This window comes from Labeo rohita, chromosome 6, assembly GCF_022985175.1.
Source record: "Labeo rohita strain BAU-BD-2019 chromosome 6, IGBB_LRoh.1.0, whole genome shotgun sequence".
Classification (NCBI taxonomy): domain Eukaryota; kingdom Metazoa; phylum Chordata; class Actinopteri; order Cypriniformes; family Cyprinidae; genus Labeo; species Labeo rohita.
This window is the reverse complement of record NC_066874.1, coordinates 11,272,090-11,291,376: the sequence shown is the minus strand read 5'-3', so window position 1 is coordinate 11,291,376 and position 19,287 is coordinate 11,272,090. Positions and strand designations below refer to the sequence as shown.

The 19,287-nt window shown below is 38.8% G+C and overlaps 1 protein-coding gene across 8 annotated transcripts in view; it reads left to right on the top strand.

Annotated features, from left to right (window-relative positions):
• The window catches only part of tns1a (tensin 1a), a 79,570-nt gene that overhangs the window by 29,147 nt on the left and 31,136 nt on the right, over window positions 1-19,287 (top strand). For 6 of the 8 annotated variants that reach the window (XM_051112405.1, XM_051112409.1, XM_051112411.1 and 3 more), the window contains exons 3-4: window positions 12,651-12,688; window positions 18,990-19,064. In XM_051112405.1, the coding sequence (XP_050968362.1) occupies window positions 12,651-12,688; window positions 18,990-19,064 (113 nt within the window). Of the gene's footprint in view, window positions 1-10,952; window positions 11,108-12,650; window positions 12,689-18,989; window positions 19,065-19,287 lie in introns of all 8 variants that reach the window. The other 2 variants (XM_051112410.1, XM_051112406.1) reach the window with 2 other exon arrangements.

The following is a 19,287-nucleotide window of genomic DNA, read 5'->3' as shown; positions in this document are numbered from 1 at the left end:
CGCTAAAGTGGTTTTATAAAATCTCACTAATTCGACCCAGATTCAATGAGTCAAAATAATTTGATGTGGACTCTATTCTTAAGCAACCTTAAATGTTGATCATGGATCAGATCGATCTACCATGGGAAACGGAATATATTTGAGCTTTTTAATGCATTAGAGACATTTAGTTTTCCTCAGTGCATTACTGACATGTCACAGGTATATTCTGTAAATGTTAGAAAGCCATGCAAATATATCCATTTTGCTCTCTGGAGTGAACAAGGCTTTTGTGAGTGAGCGAGCATGCTGCGCACATGCACTAAACTAACACAATAGAATAGGAATGCAATCATTTAGAGTAAAATATAATTTTTTATAAAATGTTTGTTGTTGGACATTAAAATGTGCCTCATGTACAATTTTAAACCTACAAGTAACTGTATTTTTATGATAACAGTAACTGTAAAGGTACTATTGTACTGGGTAAATCAAACATTAGCTAATACAGTCCTAATTACTAAGTCCTAGTTAGTGTGTTCTGCTGATTAACTGAATGTGCAAGAAGCAACCATGTTAAAATGTTTTCATGCATCTTAAAACAATGTCATAAAATTATGGGCGCAACACATTAAATTCAGTCGGTTGTAGCCTATTTTTTATTTGATTTATTACTTAAGTTTATTTTCTGTATGCTAATATTTTTGGACTGATAGTGGTCAATAAAGTCAAATAATTGCATGTGAGAGAGCCAGTGGTAATATCATTGCGTTTCTGTTGGTTAGTGTTAGAGGCTTAGCCTGACACTTAGTGAGTTTAAATTGTTGTTTATGGAACTGCTTTAGGTTATTTAAAGGAGACCTATTATGCTCCTTTTTAAAATATATAGTATACACTGATCAGGCATAATATTATGACCACCTTCCTAATATTGTATTGGTCCCCCTTTTGCCACCAAAACAGCCCGTCAAGGCATGGCCTCCACTAGACCCCTAAAGGTGTGCTGTGGTATCTGGTACCAAGATGTTAGTAGCAGATTCTTCAAATCAGGGGTGCTCAGCCCTGGTCCTGGAGATTGACCTTCCTGCAGAGTTTAGCTCCAACCCTGACCAAACACACCTGAACCAGCTAATTAGGATCTGAAGGAGCACTTGATAATTACAGACAAGTGTGTTTGATTGGGGTTGGAACTAAACTCTGCAGGAAGGTCGATCCACAGGGTTGGGCACCCCTACTTTAAATCCTGTAAGTTGTGAGGTGGGGCCTCCATAGATCGGACTTGTTTGTTCACCACATCCCACAGATGCTCGATTGGATTAAGATCTGGGGAATTTGGAGGCCAAGTCAACACCTCAAACTCGTTGTTGTTCCTCAAACCATTTCTGAACCATTTTTGCTTTGTGGCAAGACGCATTATCCTGCTGAAAGAGGCCACACCCACCATGGAATACCATTTTCATGAAAGGGTTTAGGTAGGTGGTACGTGTAAAGTAACATCCACATGGATGGCAGGACCCAAAGTTTCCCAGCAGAACATAGCCCAAAGCATCACACTGCCTCTGCCAGCTTGCCTTCTTCCCATAGTGCATCCTCGTGCCATGTGTCCCCTAGGTAAGCAATGCACACGCACCCAGCCATCCATGCGAGGTAAAAGAAAATATGATTCATCAGACCAGACCACCTTCTTCCACTGCTCCGTGGTTCAGTTCTGATGCTCACATGGCCACTGTTGGTGCTTTCGGTGATGGACAAGGGTCAGCATGGGCACCCTGACTGATCTGCCTCTATGCAGCTCCATACACAACCAACTGCGATCCACTGTGTATTCTGAAACCTTTCCATCAGAACCAGCAGTAACTTGTTCAGCAATTTGAGCTACAGTAGCTCATCTGTTGGATCGGACCACACAGGCCGGCATTGGCCATCCATGACCCTGTCGCTGGTTCACCACTGTTCCTTCCTTGGACTACTTTTGATAGACTGGCCACTGCAGACCTGGAACAGCCCACAAGAGCTGCAGTTTTGGAGATGCTCTGACCCAGTTATCTAGCCATCACAATTTGGCCCTTGTCAAACTCGTTCAAATTCTTACACTTGCCCATAATTCCTGCTTTCAACACATCAACTTTGAGGACAAAATATTCACTTGCTGCCTAAAATATTCCACCCACTAACAGGTTCTGTGATGAAGAGTTAATCAGTGTTATTTACTTTAAGCCAGGCTCATTAGAAATACTTACTGATGTAAGACGCAGACTAAATGGAGCGAGGAACAGCACTACTCTATATCTGGGGATGTGGAAATGGAGGATGACCAAGAACAAGGCATGGGCACGAGTTTTCTCATCAAATCTTGAGCATCTAAAGGTGGAGGTGCCACTCAGATTTCACGACTGAACCTGCGGTCCTTCTCAGCTTCTCTAACAGGCAGCCAAATTGTTTGAGCCTCATACTCTTGTCTTCTTTTCTGTGTGCCACAGCCACTGAACTGTGTAACAAGATCTGGTGATGTAAAGTACACATATGGACTGACCCAAGGGCAGTGCTACATATGGGGAAGAGACTAATGCAAAAGCTGGACAGAAGCAACTCTGTCACGGGGAAGACATGGGTTTACCAAGAGGAAAGCAATAACATGGAAGGAACACATAAGGGATCACCTAAAGGGAATCACTACATGGGTGGCACCAAGCTCAGTACAGCGACTGTCCAACAGGCATGCACCATAAGTACTGAGCCTGACGTCAGGCTCCTCTGCTGAGCCTAACAGCCGAAGGTGCTGGAGGAACCTCAATCCAGGGTTCATCAATTGAGGAACACGTCTGGCAAGATAGATAGCACTTGCATCCCCAGTTGAGGGGGAATGGCGCTGCAAGCGAGACACAGAGTCAGTTTCCCTGTCATTTACCTAACACACAGAAAGAAATTGTCTCAACTTGGAGATTGTATAACCTCACAAAGATGTTAGGTGTCACCCAGCCTGCAGCTCTGCAGATATCTGCTAGAGAGGTCTTGGCCAACACCCAAGAGAATCCAACGCCTCAAGTGGAGTGAGCTCTTACACCTAGGGGCACGGCTCACCTTGTGTTTGATAAGCCAAACTGATGGCATCCATTAGTCAGTTGGCCAGCCTCTGCTTGGAAACATCCTTCCCCTTCTGCTAGCCTCCAAAGCAAACAAAGAGCTGTTCAGAGCTTCTGAAGCTCTGTGTATGCTGCGCGTGAAGTGTTAAGAGTGTGAACAGGTCTCATCAACACAAGGCCTGGGTCTGCCTTCTTCAGGGGAAGTGCTTGCAAATTCACCACCTGGTCCCAGAAAGGAATGGGGCAATCTTTGGGCATGTAACCAGGCCGGGGTCTCAGGACAATGTGAGAGTTAGCCAGCCCAAATTCAAGGCACATTTCACAAACTGAAAATCTCTGCAGGTCCCCCACCCTCTTGATTGTGAGTGCAGTCAGAAGTGCTGTCTTCAGAGACAGAAACTTGTTCAACTGACTTTAGCGGTTCAAAAGGAGCCCTCCGAAGTCCTGCCAGGACCACAGAGAAATCCCAAGAGGGGACAAGACATCACCTAGGAGGGATTTAGCCTTCTGGCCCTTCTTAGGAACCTGATGACCAGGTCATGCTTCCCCATGGACCTGCGGTCCACTGCATCATGATGCACTGCGATAGCAGCAACATACACTTTCAAGGTGGAGAGGGATAGCCTCTGCTCCAACCTTTCTTGCAGTAAGGAAAACGCCACACTGATCAGGCATTTTCTCTGTTAAAGCACAGACTCCACTTCAGGGCATCAGCCTGCCTAGTGAAGGGGGTGATAGAGTGATAGACCACTTAAGTCCTCCGCGTCCCATCCAGGAGCCACACGCAGAGGTTTCAAAGTTCCAAGGTCACCCTCTGCAACTTGAAGATGCGGGGAGACAGGGACAGCCTGAAGAGGAGGACTTTGTACTGGTATGCCTGACCCTCAGACACGGTCTATGTCAAGACAAAATTGAGATGTGGAAGTTCGCATCCTTCAGGTCGATAGCTGTAAACCAATCTTGGGGCTGTAAGCACATAAGAAGGCTTTTCTGTGACAACATCTTGAATGGGAGACTCTGCACAAATGGCACCAAAGGGACAACCGACAGACCTGTGGAAGGGCAGTGAGGGGGAGCACTGAGACCCAACCAGGATGTCAGCACATCCCTGGTGAGTGTGGGGTATTCTGCGGTCCCATGAAGGGCTGGCTATAGATGTGTGAGGAGGTACCACGTTCCATAAGCCAGTGGTGTAATGTAACAAAACAATAATACTTTGTTACAGTACTTAAGTATTTTTGGGAGTATCTTTACTTTTTATTTTTCTGTACGTTTTTATATTTCAGTCTACTTTTACTTTTACCACTAGATTTCCTAATTAAAATGTATACTTTTACTCTGATACATTTCCCAGAAGCATATTTGTTACATACTACAAAATAGTCAAAAGAACACTGACTGCAGGAAAGCAGGTTTGACGAATCAGTGGTATGGCGCTTACAAGTTAGACTCCTAAAAACACCTTTGCTCATGTCCAAACAAGTGCTCTCGCTCCGGCAATGGTTGGTGCTGTCCCTTCCTCATCGGGTTCTGGCTCACTCATCGGAGCAGGTGATCTGTTGGGGGTGAAGTCTCAGCAGTCGTTGGTGGTGGTAGGTTGGGCTCTGGCAGCAGTCTAGATCAGGGCTAGGCACTCTCCAGACGCTCTGTGTGATTTATTTCAATTGTGTATAGGAAGTCTCTGAATTTGATATCTGATTTAATGGGTTCTGGTAACTCGTTATTGCAGAAACTAGTGTTCATTCAGATGTAGGGTGGTTGATAAAACTGAACTAAGCTAGTTATACGGGCATCCATTTTGTATGTATATCTATGAGGATGACAATTTTTTTTTTCCATGAACACACAGTAGTTCACATGTAATCTTTAACATGGTTTATCAGATCAGTTTCAGGAGTTAGGCAGGGCTACTGCAACCATATTCTTCTGCTTCTAAAAGGATTTTACTACATTTTACTACACATTCTGCTCTAACTTTGTTCACCACACACAAGGTCTACATTTGTGACACCCACATGTCATTGGTTATTGTTAAATCATTATTGTCTCAGCACTTCTTGTCTCGACCTGTCTTGGGAACTACCTCTTGTGCACCCCAGAGCACACACTTTATTTTTTCTTGTTGCAAACTATGCTCCATCTAGTTCTTGTTGTCTAACAACTCTGCACCATCTCTTAGTCTCACCCTCACTTGACTCTCTCACTCTCTCCACTATTTCTGTTTTCTTTCTTTGGTAATGGGAGGCAGTTCATATTAGCATTTCCTTAAAGGGGTCATCGGATGCTAAGTTCACTTTTTCATGTTGTTTGAACATTAATGTGTGTTGGCAGCGTATGTACAAATCTACCCTATAATGATAAAAATCCATGCAGTGGTTTTTAATTAATCTATAAAAATATTATCCCCTTTTTCAAATCAATCTGTTCTCAGATGCCTGACGGTGTGCCGTCACACCCACAGAGGCCTCTCCCACAGTAGTTGATTGACATGAGCTCTTACCTCAGACCAGCTGTCACAGTCCAGTAACTTTCCTTGTTTCGATGCCGAAGCAGTGATGTAAGTTAGACAAGAATATCTCCGATTGAGCGATTGAGGTGTTGTGTTGCTGGAAGTAATAATAAACATAGTGGTCGTCATTTACTCCCGACATCTGAGCAGCTGAAGATGCAGTAGATTACATTTGTTTGTGAATGGAATGCACCTCCCGATCTACACATATCCGTCTATGTTCACGTGATTCATTCATGATCCAGCTTTACGTACAGCAGAAGCGCGTATAAGCGTTTTTTATGAATCTTTGCAATCATCTTTCTTTATAATGTGGTAGTTAGGAAGTTTAGCGGCTAAACGAGGCTAAATGCGGCTAAAGTAAACAAGATTGTCATTCCACAGAGAGAAGAGAGGGGCGGGGCGAGCAAAGCTCATTTGCATTTAAAGGAACAACCCCTTAGAATGAGATGATTTTTTCTGAGCTCATTTTGACAAGGTAAAAAGGGTGTTGTTTTACAAAACCATTGAGAATTTTTAATCAAAGTATATTAGAGACTTTTCATTAAGACCCTAAAGAACCATATCAACTTGTGGAAATGGGCATCCGATGACCCCTTTAATTGTTTTCTTGCCATGCAGATGATATTGTACTCTTACGCTTGCAGTGGTACTGCTCATCCTTGAATTCTTGGAATAGTCTTACAAAAAAGGATAGTGTTGATGAATCTGATGGCACCACTGTGCCCAGGTGTACAAGGTGCACAACTGTGTCCATGGTTACAGTTGATTAACTTATTAGTCTGAATGTCACCAGCGACATCAAAATTCACTCAATGACAAAAGAACGTTTATACAATACCTTTCACTGCATATAGTAAACACAGCAATTTTACTGTATTTTAAATATAGTCTTGTAGGAACCACTAGTTTAGGGACCAATTCTCACTCAACTAGTTGCTTATTAGCGTGCATATTATTAGCATATTGGCTGTTTATTAGTAGTTCTAAAGCACATATTAAAGGGATCATTAACTGCATTTTTTTTAATTACTTTTTAATGTTCTCTGAGGTTCACTTATAATGTTTGTGTGATTTTACATCCAAAAAAACATCATAATTTAGAAGTAATAGCTTGTTTTCTATCGTTTTTTCCCCCTTTCTTTCTGTAGAATAGTCTGTTTTAATAGAGAGGTACATTCAAGACTCACAAGTAAACACTCACTGCTATGATACTCAGCATATGTGACTCAAGCTGACAAAATGAGTCAGCATTACAGTATTTATGTAGGCTATTCACACCAATATAATCTGTTGTCTTAAGTGAACAAATTTTTGAAAATTTGCTCATTGTGACTAATTTTGCCAGCACAGGTCACATATATCAAACGATCTGAAGCAATGTAATAGTCAGTGTTGGGGGTAATGCATTACAAGTAACGTGAGTTACGTAATAATATTACTTTTTTCAAGTAACTAGTAAAGTAACGCATTACTTTTGAATTTCTAAGAAAATATCTGATACTTTTTCCCCATTTATTGATTGACAAGTCTCCTGTCAGGAAATTGGGAGTAAACATAATGTTACTGTATTCTAGACTAAATGTGAACATGCATTAATTCATCTCACTCACAAAAAACAGATTCAGTATTCCTCGAAATGAATAAAAACTGTGAAATGCAAACTCAGAATATTACGCAGCCCTACAATAATTAAATATGTTAAATAAAACAAATATCCTTTATGTATTTAATCCCACTTAATTAACCAATGTCTTTGCTGCTGACCTTCGATGATGCAATTCAACCATACTAATAAGCAAAAATTACTTTAGATAAACTAACATTTGTGCTTCATTTTTTTAGAGCTGAAGAGTGATCTCCTGCATAAATATACTTTTCTTTCAGCCTGAGGTGAATTAATTTCACTTTTGGTGTAAAAGGGCTTTTACATTAGAATTGTTTTATATTAAAAACAAAGAAGCAAGCCCTGCTCAGATTTAAAAAGTAACGCAAAAGTAGCATATCGCATTACTTTCCATCAAATGTAACTAAGTAACAGAATTAGGTACTTTTTCAGGGAGTAACGCAAAATTGTGATGCATTACTTTTAAGAGTAACTTTCCCTAACACTGGTAATAGTGATATAAACATGTTTACTCACACTTATGTGTTGTGACAATATTGTTGGATCCAACAGTTAGACTTAGCATCATCTTGTACTTTCAGTCTCTCTAAAAAAGCCTGCATCATACTGTCTTATTTAAAAATGACTCCATAGTACAGTACAGCAAAAAATAAATAAATAACTGATGCGATCTAGAGCTCTTTTCTAATTTTACCCCATGTTTACACTAGACATGAGTGGTGCAACATGACTACGCTGTTCTGACTACGCAACAGAACACATTAAAATTAGTTATTCTGTCTGCACTGGATGCAGCACGGATTGACACAAATCCCCGAAGGTTATTTAATGTCTCATTCTAATTCAGACATACTCCAAGCATTTGTGCTGCTGGATGGTTCACAACATGACGCAACATTGCTCGCAACATTGCTCGCGTCCGATCTAGATATGGTGTTAGATCACAAGGAAGGCAATTCAAAAACTATTTTTCACAATTTACATTACACAGTGTCTTGTAATCGTGTAATGACATCTGTATGGTTTTTTTGATGGAGTAATCCTTTGTTCCTCTTTCTAGTATTTCCTCTCTCCTACTACAAGAGTGTATCAGTGGGCATGGCTAATGAGGCAGTGATGTAGAAGTAGGCATTCTCCTGCAGAGGCGGGCTTTCGCCTCACTATTACATTATAAAGTGGCACATTCCAAAGTGAAGCATTTTCTGATCTTGGCTTCATTAAAAACTGTTTTTAAACTAACGAGAAAGTTTTCAGTTTTGAAACTTACAGGATGTTTTTTTAGTACATTGTCCTGTTAAATGTCAAGAGATCATGGGAAATTTTATTTCTCAGTTCATGAGCCCTTAAATGCCTTATTCTGCATGGTATTTTATATCCCTTAATCCCACCTTTCTAACTATTAATAAGCAGCAAATTATGAGTTTCTTGAGGCAGCAGTCATAGTTAATAGTTAGTTATTAGTGATAATTGGTCCCCAAAATATAGTGTGACCATTTTGAGAAATCTAAATAAGCTTTACAGATATTTATTGGAAAGGTTTAAAGAATGTTCTTCATGCTTGCTCAATGAACCATAACCAGTTATTGCACATGACACTAACAGTTTACAGACGGTATGTAATTAAGGTAACAGTTACAGTAGCGTAGGACAGTGGTTCCTAATCCTTGTCCATGTAGTGGCAAATCATGTGCAACCATGCCCCACCCACATACAATGCACTCTTCAAACATAACCGTGAGTCCTTTCTTGTCTGTGTGCAGTTTGTTGACAATGTATATTACATAAAACCAGTGTTGCACTGCCATCTTGTGTTAAAGAATTGCCCCTAACCCATTCCCATGTGAGGTCTCATACAGTCCCCTCTTTTTAGAGGTCATAGTGGACTAAGGCTTCTGCCGACTAATTAATTTCTTTTGACTGCTTAAATGCATGCCCTTATTCAACACTCCATTTCCACTTAGCCTCTTTGCCCAACAGCTTGTGAACAGGACTGTGGACAAATTTTGGCAGAACCTTCAGCTCTGTGAGACACTGGAAGGTATGAGCGCATTCTGTTTTACTCTTGCCCTGGATGCAAACCCGCTGCGTCCACCTTGTGTCCTATGAATACTGCTTGAATGTGCTTCTCGCTTTAGTCGTAGTCCTGCTCTTTGCTGTCTTTGCAGTACTGTGGCAAGAGTCTGGAGGTGCTAATGGTCACATCAGCCAGGTCAAAACAGTTGTTAGTTCGGGTACTATGGGTGCTACCCATTCTGAGTTATTCACTGGCCCTATTATTACAGTTTGTTCTGGAATATGTGTTGTGGGCAATTTATGCTCCTCACTTCATCCATGAGTCTCTTCGCTGTTTCCTTTGTATGAGATGTGCTCTTTGCACTTTCCCTGTTAGCCTGTCTTGTGCACTGATCTCCCAGCCTCCCCTGTTGACAATTTTGATACGCGTACCTTCAGCATGTGTCCTTTTTTGACACACGCCATTTTTTTCCTAATTAATGATAGCCTCACTTCTGCTGCTTACCCCCACATAACATGCTTTATGTAACATGCTTTATGTTAATCCCCTCTTTGCTTATAGCTCATGCCTGGTTGAAGCACCATTTCTGCACCTTCATGGCACATAAGACATATGCATGTTGGGCCTGCAAATCCCTCACATTTGTGTTTGCTGTCTCTATTGTTCTGTTTCTTACAATAAACTTGTGCTCAGTGTTGACGCTGCATATTCCACAAACCAATCTCTCTCAGTGCATTTCAATTGATTTGCCTCCATAATTGCAGCCCTGTTTTAATTTCCACAGCATCTTTTTTTCTAGACTTAACATATTTATCCTTATACTCTGTCTTAATTCTGACTGAAGAAAAATTGATTTTCATCTTGCTGCAGCGCTAATATTTGACTGACTTTTGAATGTCATTATACTGCCTACCACGCTAGCCACCTACTTTCCCTTGCTTAACAGCTTGACTTCACTGTTTTCACACATTAAACTTAATCTTTCTGCTCTAGAGACTTCAGTCTTTTTCTCTCTCTCTCTCTAAGTCAGGATGTGAAGCTATTCCTGTGAAACTGAGAAGCTATCCCTTGCAAAAATATAGCATCTGGCAAACTTATAGTGGATATTGCCACAAATTTTGTGGCTAAAAGTTTGCAGCAAATTTGCGGCAGACATTTGTGGCAAGTCTGTGGTAAACATGAGTACAGTAAAGGTGCTTCTACTTTTTGGTGTATCTTCAAGGTTTTTTTTTTTTTTTTTTGCGATTATTTTATATATACAAACCTCTTGGCATGAATACATATTTGAATACAATACAGATCTCAACGCAAAACCACTGTGTAAAGTATTTAACAAAAATATTTATCTTTAACATGTAGAAACACAAAGATATTAGCCTTAACAAATTCAGCTGATCAGTGTTAATATAAATATTAAAACGATATTAACTGTTATGAATATATAAATAATAAAAAACAATATTATTTTACCCTTAACCATTAAATACTATTAAATTCATCCATTTACTTGTTTTCTATCCACATATCCTAATAAGCATGACTACTCCCCTACAGGTGTAAGTTCACTTCTTTGTTGAAATCTGCATCTTTCATTTTCAGATGATCTGAAAATGAACTGAAAAAGAGAGTGGAACTAAACTGTATCATGGGGTGACACAGAACATTAAGCATGTGTTATTCATTTCATTGCTCAGACTTTATTAATTTTAACTTAAATGCTGTTGATGTCTTGCCATACAGATCACATGATTCTTAAAGTCCCTCCATGAGTTTGTGAATGGTGAAGCCTGGGCCTTCATGCTGGAACCACTCAAGAGTTGTTACAAGCCATGTTTTTAAGACTGCCAATGACTTCAGTATCAGGGGCAGGCTTCATTCTCTTTCAGGATCAACTGGTAAATAAATGAGTTTCTAAACAATCTACTGTATATATACAGCTAATACAGAATATGAGCATGAATATTCATCTAATCACATCTAACATCATCAGCAGGCAACATATTTACAGACATTGAAATGACAACCTCACTAATTCTTCAAAGTAAATTTAAAGTATAGGAAAGAAAAGATAGATTAAATATGATATAAGTGTCAAATATTTCAGTCCTGGTCAGAAATATTGGCACCTTTGGTAAATATAATCAAATAAGGCTGTGACAACAGAGCACAACAATCTAACCTTTCAAAAAGTAAAACAAATGAAAGTGAGGGTTGGGGTGGGGAGAATCACATTATGAAATAAATGTTTTTTCTAATACATGTTGGCCACAATTACTGGTACCCCTAGAAATTATTATGAGTAAAATATCTCTAAAGTATATTCCCATTCACAATTTTTAGCACACCACTAAGACTACATAAGGACAATGATGTAAAACAAACATCATAATCAACCAAATCAATCAAAATGTGTCACTGAGCATAAAATTAAGGAGTTTCCATGGCCATCACAGTTCCCTGACCTAAACTTATGAGGAGAATGTATTAACATGGACTTGGGAAACTGAAGGATCTGGAGCAAATCTGTATAGAGGAGTGTTTTGTCAGGTGTTCTGCAAACTCATCAGGCATTATGGGAAAAGTAGGTTGCAAAAAATATTGAATTAAAGGGTTAATTGTGGCCAGTGTGTATTAGAGAAAAACATTTATTTCATAATAAGATTTCCCCCAATTTCAATTGTTTTAATTAAATGAAAGGTTAGTTTTTGTGAATTCTTTGAAAAAAGATCAGTAGGATTAACAATGCAGGGATATTTCACAGGCTTTGTTCATATTCACCAAGGCTCCCAATAATGATAGATAGATAGATACATACATACATACATACATACATACATACATACATAGATACATAGATAGATAGATTCTTAACAAATTTGTTATTTTGAAAAAAATCACTTACATGATTCATGTAGATCTGAAGAACTGTCACATTAGCAGACCTTCAGTCATATCTATTGACATTATGACATATATTTCATGCTATTTTCATATTTTTTGTCATTTATATATTTTGTTATGAAGTAAAAGTGCCTCACTTCAGAGAAACTCACTGCTTTTAGGTTGCTGCAAATTTGCCGCAAAGTACCAATAAGTTAGCCACAAAGAAATGTTTTTGCAAGGGACATGCTATTTACATTGTAAATAGTTTTACAGTCTAAACAGTGGTAGAAAATGTTTGCACCAAACCTAGCAACAAACAGAATCTTGTTTGCATTAAGTACAAAAGTATAAATAGAAGTAATAGGATATTTGTAATAGTGGGCAAAGATAAATTAGCCATGGGTACTTACACCTGGCTTCTACAATACACAGATCAGATTATCTTTATAAAGACCTTTTATAGAGTTGATTGGTAAACTGACTGTTTATATTGAACCTTGAATTTAACAGTTCTATGATTACATTTAATGCATTTTTTCTTTCCTTTTTCTACAGCGTGCAAGTTGTCCTGCCATAAGAAATGTGAGGTAAAGGTAAATCATGGATTTTTTTCTCCTTTTTCTCTTTCTTTCTCTCTTTCTTTCTTTCTTTCTAAGAGGAAGATCACAAAAGAATATATTATTATTCTCTATCTAGCTGTGTATCATGCTAGATTTTGACATGATGAATTTTTCTTGATGCTTTTTATTCCAATGACCTTCACTGACCTCTGTGTGTTAGAATCACACTTGAAGGCATGGTCTTTGTACCCAGGATTAGGAAACCTTGCCCCGGAGCAAGGTTAGCACCACTTTTGCAGGGTTGACAATATGTTGTGATGATAAATGTGAAACAATGTGGTATTAAAATTTTATACTGATGCTCACAGACATCCCATCAAAAACTAAACAGCATGTGTCTTATATTGCAAGGTTTGTACAGTCACAGAAGCCGTATGTTGTAAAAGCCAAGGAGGATTTACATGTCGACATTTTTACTCACTGGAATGAAAGCACAAGACAAGCCGGTTATTTAAACCACTTGCACACAGTATTTATCCAATCATGGTTGCTGATACTGCAGATATGCAAATAAGAACTTGATGAGCAGTGTGAAACCTGTGGTTTAAAATGACCAAATTTTATGTGTGCTTTTTTGTTTTTGGTTGCTTCCTGTCCCCCCTTGCACTATGGACATACAGTACCCGCTGTTAAATTATTATGCATTGAGCAGGGAAATTTCTCCCTTGAGGCATATATGGATGAATTCCTCAACCTAACCCATCAGTCACCCTTCCCAGACAATTGCCTCTGCTTCATTTTTGAAACCATTAGACTGTGAGGAGCAGCAGTGTGAGCCCACCTCAAACAGAGAACCCGACTTCACTGTAATTGATGAGTCAGCACCAACAGGAGCGACTGAGTGGAACATTGCCGCAGAGCCGAAGTTACGTGTGTCTGACCAGGTCTACCCAAACATAATGTTTTGTGCCAGTCCCTCTGTTTCTCCTCAATCCCTTCTCCATCCCTCAGCCACTCCTGCATCCCAGTCCTTCGCTGTCTCCCATTAGCTCCTCAGTTCCTCCTCAGCCTCCTCTCAGTGGTATGGCAACACCTTGGGCCTTATGTGAACCAGCACCTCCTGGGTGTGGGGATCCCTCGGCTTCCGATTCTACCTAGTCCAGTTCCCCTGACTCCTTGGCCTCCACTCCTTCCTACCTGAACTCCAGCAGCAATTATTGGGCTTTCAGCTCTGTCAGGCTCCTTCGGACCATCAGCTCCACCTGGGTCAGACACTGTCATCAAGTGGCTCCATTTGACTCCGCCCTCCCTCAAGCTCCACCTCTGCCCTCGCTTACTCCAGCTCCACTTCAGGCCTCCAGTACCCGCTTCCATCTCGGGTGGATATTGCTGTGGCTTCCAGGACTTTCATTGCTCCTTTGGCTCTCTGTCTGTGCTGAGGGCTCCTCCTCCATTGTGCCATTGCCTCTGCTCATCCCCATAGTGACGTTGAGACCCTCAGCACCATGGCTCGTCCCTCCAGCAACTTTGGCCTGGTTTGCCATCCAACCGTGCTGGTTCAGGGCCTTTCCCTGGATCACACCACCCTAGACTTTCTTTTTTTTCACCCCTCTCCTGTATTCCCGTCCTCCACCTGAGTATGGACTTTGTTTTGCATTTGCACCATTCCCCTGCCTGTGTTTGTCATCATAGTTATCTATTTGATTTGTCATTTCATTCAGCTGTGTTGCTACTAGTCACCTCATTTGCACTGTGTATTTAAGTTCTCTCTTGTCTCATTTCCACTGAGTGGTACTGTTCAGTATAGTACAGTACGGTACACAATTATTTCTGTATCCATGGTCATAAGTTGTAAATAGTACCAAAATACCAAACCGTACTGTACCACTTTTTTGGGACCCTTCCTTTGGGGAACCTAGCACAGTAGTTTGGTACCTAAAGGGTGTAACTAGACTCACCAGAGTTTGTTGATTGGTTGACAGAGAATCATCACTTGTGCATGCTACAAGGGAAATAACAACACATGGTAAATGAATTGTCTCCTTTACTTGTTTCGCCATGCTACTCATGCATGTTGGGCTTGTTTACATGAGAGTGCGCAAACACAAAAAATGTAACAGTGTATTCTAGAATTTTAGACAAATATACACAGACTATGGAGTGCCTTCTTCACGTGAGAATGACGTTGATTGCTACTTTCAGGCATACACCACACCTTTGAAGTAAAGCTATTGTTGGTGATGGAAACAAGTCGGATCAGGGTGTACCACTGTACCATATTGTACTGTGCTGAATCATGCTGCTTGGTGGAAACGAGCCATGTGTTTCAATTCTGTTGGTCTGGCCTCGTCAGTGTTATGTGTACCTTTTAGAATCTGAATTTTTGTCTATGCACATTTGTGTACAGTGGTTGTGACAGCAAAAAGTATAAAATTGTATGTAAGTGTACAGTTTTTCAAACTAGAATTATGACTATATTTTTGAAAAAGTAAATATTTTAATATTTGCAGATTTGGCTGCATTTACTTCCAAAAATACGTCAATGATTTATTATGTATTTATTTATCAAGAAAAGATGAGACAAATTAAAATTCTATCCATGTATGTCATGCTTTATATTTTCCTGCTATAATTTACATTTTTACAAGTTTTATCAAGTTTTATCTTTATTAAAAAAACATGGCTCACTAGCAAACTAGCTGGTTTCAGTGTTGACGAGTTGGTGATGTTGAAAACACTGCACCCAGACTGCCCTTTTTAAATGTTTGTGAAGTGTTGTTGCATAAAAATCTATTTTGAGTCTGATTGATAGCTGTTTGGGCAGTGCTTTGACATAAGGCCCAGTGGCATTTTAACTGAGGCTTTGAAGTGAGGCCTTTAAGACATGTAAGTGAAATATACTGAGACATTTTGCTCTTGGTTGTTTTCAGACATTATTAATGTATGCATCACCATCAGTCATATGACCGATCCCCTGCTGACCACATTAGATGTTTGCCTGATTTTATCAGTGACCTAACATGCAAAAAAAAAAAAATGGAATGGCACTAGCAATGGCAAAGGCAATGATTCAACTCCCAGCAAATGCATGAACTTATAAAACACATGGACCTTGTATGCAATTAAGTTGCTTTGTATAAAAGTATCTGCCAAATACATAAATGTAATGTAAATGAAGAAGACAAATCAATAATAACAAGCACAGTTTATTTTCATAATCTGACATGAATAATAATCTATTTGCAAATTAAAAGAAATAAAAGAAAAGTACAAAAATGTAAAATACATTAACCAAACATTTTTGTTAAATGTCTTTGAAGGAATGTGGAATGTGAGGTGAAATGTTCCATGCAGTGACAGAATGTATAAAGTATATGTCTGAAAGGAGTGTCATGAATTAGGAAAAATATTTGTAAATGGTTTGTTGTAGGCTTACAGTGAAATTAGATGACATTACATGCACATTCTATGTACATACTCAAAATAAGAACTTCGGCTAGTGCCAGTATTCACATTTGCATGTAGTTAATTCATTGCCAAATTTGATTTCTATGAGCTTACTTAAAATGGCATTGATGCCATCATTGATCATGGGGACAGAAACATAATGAAGAAAGATCAGATATCATGTTTTTGATCTTGTACCTATTTGCACTTATTTCCTTCAGTGTATATCTGTCCCTTTAACATTGTAGAGAGAATAGAAGAAAATATAGAAAATGTAACCATAACACTGATAGGTTAAGTGTAAATGAGGTCTGTAAACATATAGATCAACCTAAGATTTCTCAACTACAAGATAAAAATGATGTAGAGATCTGTAAGAATCTATATATGAGGCCCCAATAGGGTTCATCGTCACATGCATCACTGGATATGACAAGGTCGTAAACATTGGTCAGCAGGTGTTGTGTACAGAGGAAGAGAGAGAAACAGGGGTGCACATATACTTTTTACCAGACAGATTGCTTTACATGGAAAATGGAGCAGCGCCAGCAGGATTGTGGACCTGTTTCAGAAATCTTTGAAAAATAACATTTGGATGATAAATATTAGGTTTCGGTAGATGTGAAATGTTTGTATTATGAACTTATTAAACTTATGTTCTTGCCTTGATACTCAACACACATTTTACGAAAATAACGAAATATATTAACGTATAAAGTCTAATGTTATTTTTGTATTTGTTTTTAATAAATTGCTAATATAATGTTATTTACTGTGTTAATTTGTATTTATTGCTTTTTTCAATTAATTAATTAACGGGAATCTAGTAAAAACAGTTTGAAAGAATAAGGCTTTAAACTTTCAGAAAGGAAACTGAATTTGGAAACAGCATTTTTTGTAGGGCACCCTAAAGATCCAGATGACATTCAATGATGGGGGTGAGTTTTTTATTTCAAGTATTCCTAGGCATAACCATTATGACTGGACCAGAGTGTCCAAGCTTTCCAAGCTACCAAAATCTAAACTTGTTATGACCCAATGTCCATTCAGATGATTTTCTCACCCTGATCTATATGTTGGTGTCATGCTTGGGCCTCATGGGCATTCGAGACTGTGAGAATCAAGTCTTTGCTCAGCTCCTCAGCAGTCAGCATACTGTCTGCACAAGAAGTGCCCTCCAGGAGAGCTTTTTCTAATGGCCCTCTCTGGGATAATGTTTACTTTAGTCCCCATGATCCCAAGCTTGTGCTGCCTCTGCCATTTCCACTGCCTTCACTAGTCCATTCAGGGATACTGGGTTTCCAAAGCTTACCTCTGTGACCATGGGAGTAAGCACATGAGCTTTCCTACTATCACTGAGGCAGAACAGATTCCAGGTGCATTTCCTAGTCGCTACTTGCTGAGTGAGAAGTTGTTACTCATCTTTCTGGTAGTTCATCCACTGGTGATAATGCAGAGTGTTCACAGGTGCTTTCACAGTTGCTGCTGCAGTTCCAACCTCAGGTCTTCATGCTCTTGTGCTCAAATGTGCAAGAACCATTTTCTTTGGTAAAGGCAACTATTATGTGCTGTCCACATGTGCAATGACTTCTAGCAACAAAGGGACCTCGAAAGACATCTAATTTATTTTGAATGAACTGGCAACTTCCAGTGACATGCGACTTGACGTGTGCAGTGACTTCAGAAAGTTGATAAAAGTTTAATTTCATGCAACTGAAGAGCAGCTTTCAGGAACAACAACCAAGGAATGAAGACTATGTCTATGGAGCTCACGTCACCCATTTTAAACACAGGCAAGACAGAACTGAGAAGTTTAGGCACAATTTCAATGTTCTATATGATTTTTTTGTAGCCATATCAATGGATAAATCAATTGTGTGTAGGAAGAAAAAAAATGGTGGCAGTCTTAGTGAGTTTGATTCATACACTGATAGTTCATACTGATGATTAAATGAAGCAATGAGCAGTTTAGCACTTCTGCAGTTTATATTAAAACACCTTCCCCTTGCCTCATGTTCATTATTAGAGACAAGGAAAGGATATTATTTGAAACAGTTGTATTCTTTTAGACTTTTGCCCTTTGAAAATTATGAGTGCATAAGGTTTAATTAAAAATGTGATGATGCACATTTTGTTTTTAATATTGTTGATTAAATAAAACCCGTCATTATAAACATTTGTCTGTCATAGTTCAACAAGCGAGGTTAAACACAAAAGAAGATTTTAAAGAATGTTGGTAACCAAACAATTAACAGTAGCCATTGACCTCTCCCTACTGTGAAAGTAAATGTTAATTGTTTTGGTTACCAATATTCTTTAAAATATCATCTTCTTTGGAACAAGTGAATAAATGATAACAGAATTTTCATTTTTGGGTGATCATGTGTTCACATATTTTTATTATTATTCTCATTCATAAAATAAAGAAAAGTAACAGATATTTGTTGTTGTTTTTAAGTGTTTAATATTTCTTTTAAGTAGATATGTAGACATGCACTCTTTGCTGATCAACACTGCTCATTAGGTTAAGCAATTACAGACTGAGAAAATGTTTACCACAAACCACAAACAGTGTGTCAGTTTCCCACACACCACAAACAGCGAGTGTAAGTGCATGTGTAAATGCATATGTGTATACTTGCATCACTTCCATATGTTCTGTAGATCTATGTAGGCCTATACATCCAATAACAGGTCCAATCTGTTTATATGTTAAATGTTGAATTAGCTATTGTATCTCTGTGCAATTGAAATTTTAATTTATAGTAAGTACAGTGATTCACAATTATATAAAACAAGGTATAGAGCAAGGAAAGTTGTTAAAAACATAATTGTTGCATTCAGTCTGAATTTTTCTCCCTTTATCTCCTCCTCTTTATATCTGCAGGTAGCCACAGCATGTGAATCTACAGCTGCTACAACGACTACAACGACTACAACTACTACAACTAACTACAATCAGGTAAGATCAATCAGGTAAGAATCAAACAAACTGCCCAGAAGTCTGTTTTGTTTAGTTTTTTGTTGTTGTTGTTTGTTTTGTTTTGTTTTTTGGTTTGTTTTGTTTTGTTCTGTTCTGTTTTTTTTTTTTGTTTTGTTTTGTTTTGTTTTGTTTTGTTTTCAGCACACAGTTCCAAAGTTTTTAGCAAAAACATAACTTTGATTATTACAGTGGTTGTTATGCA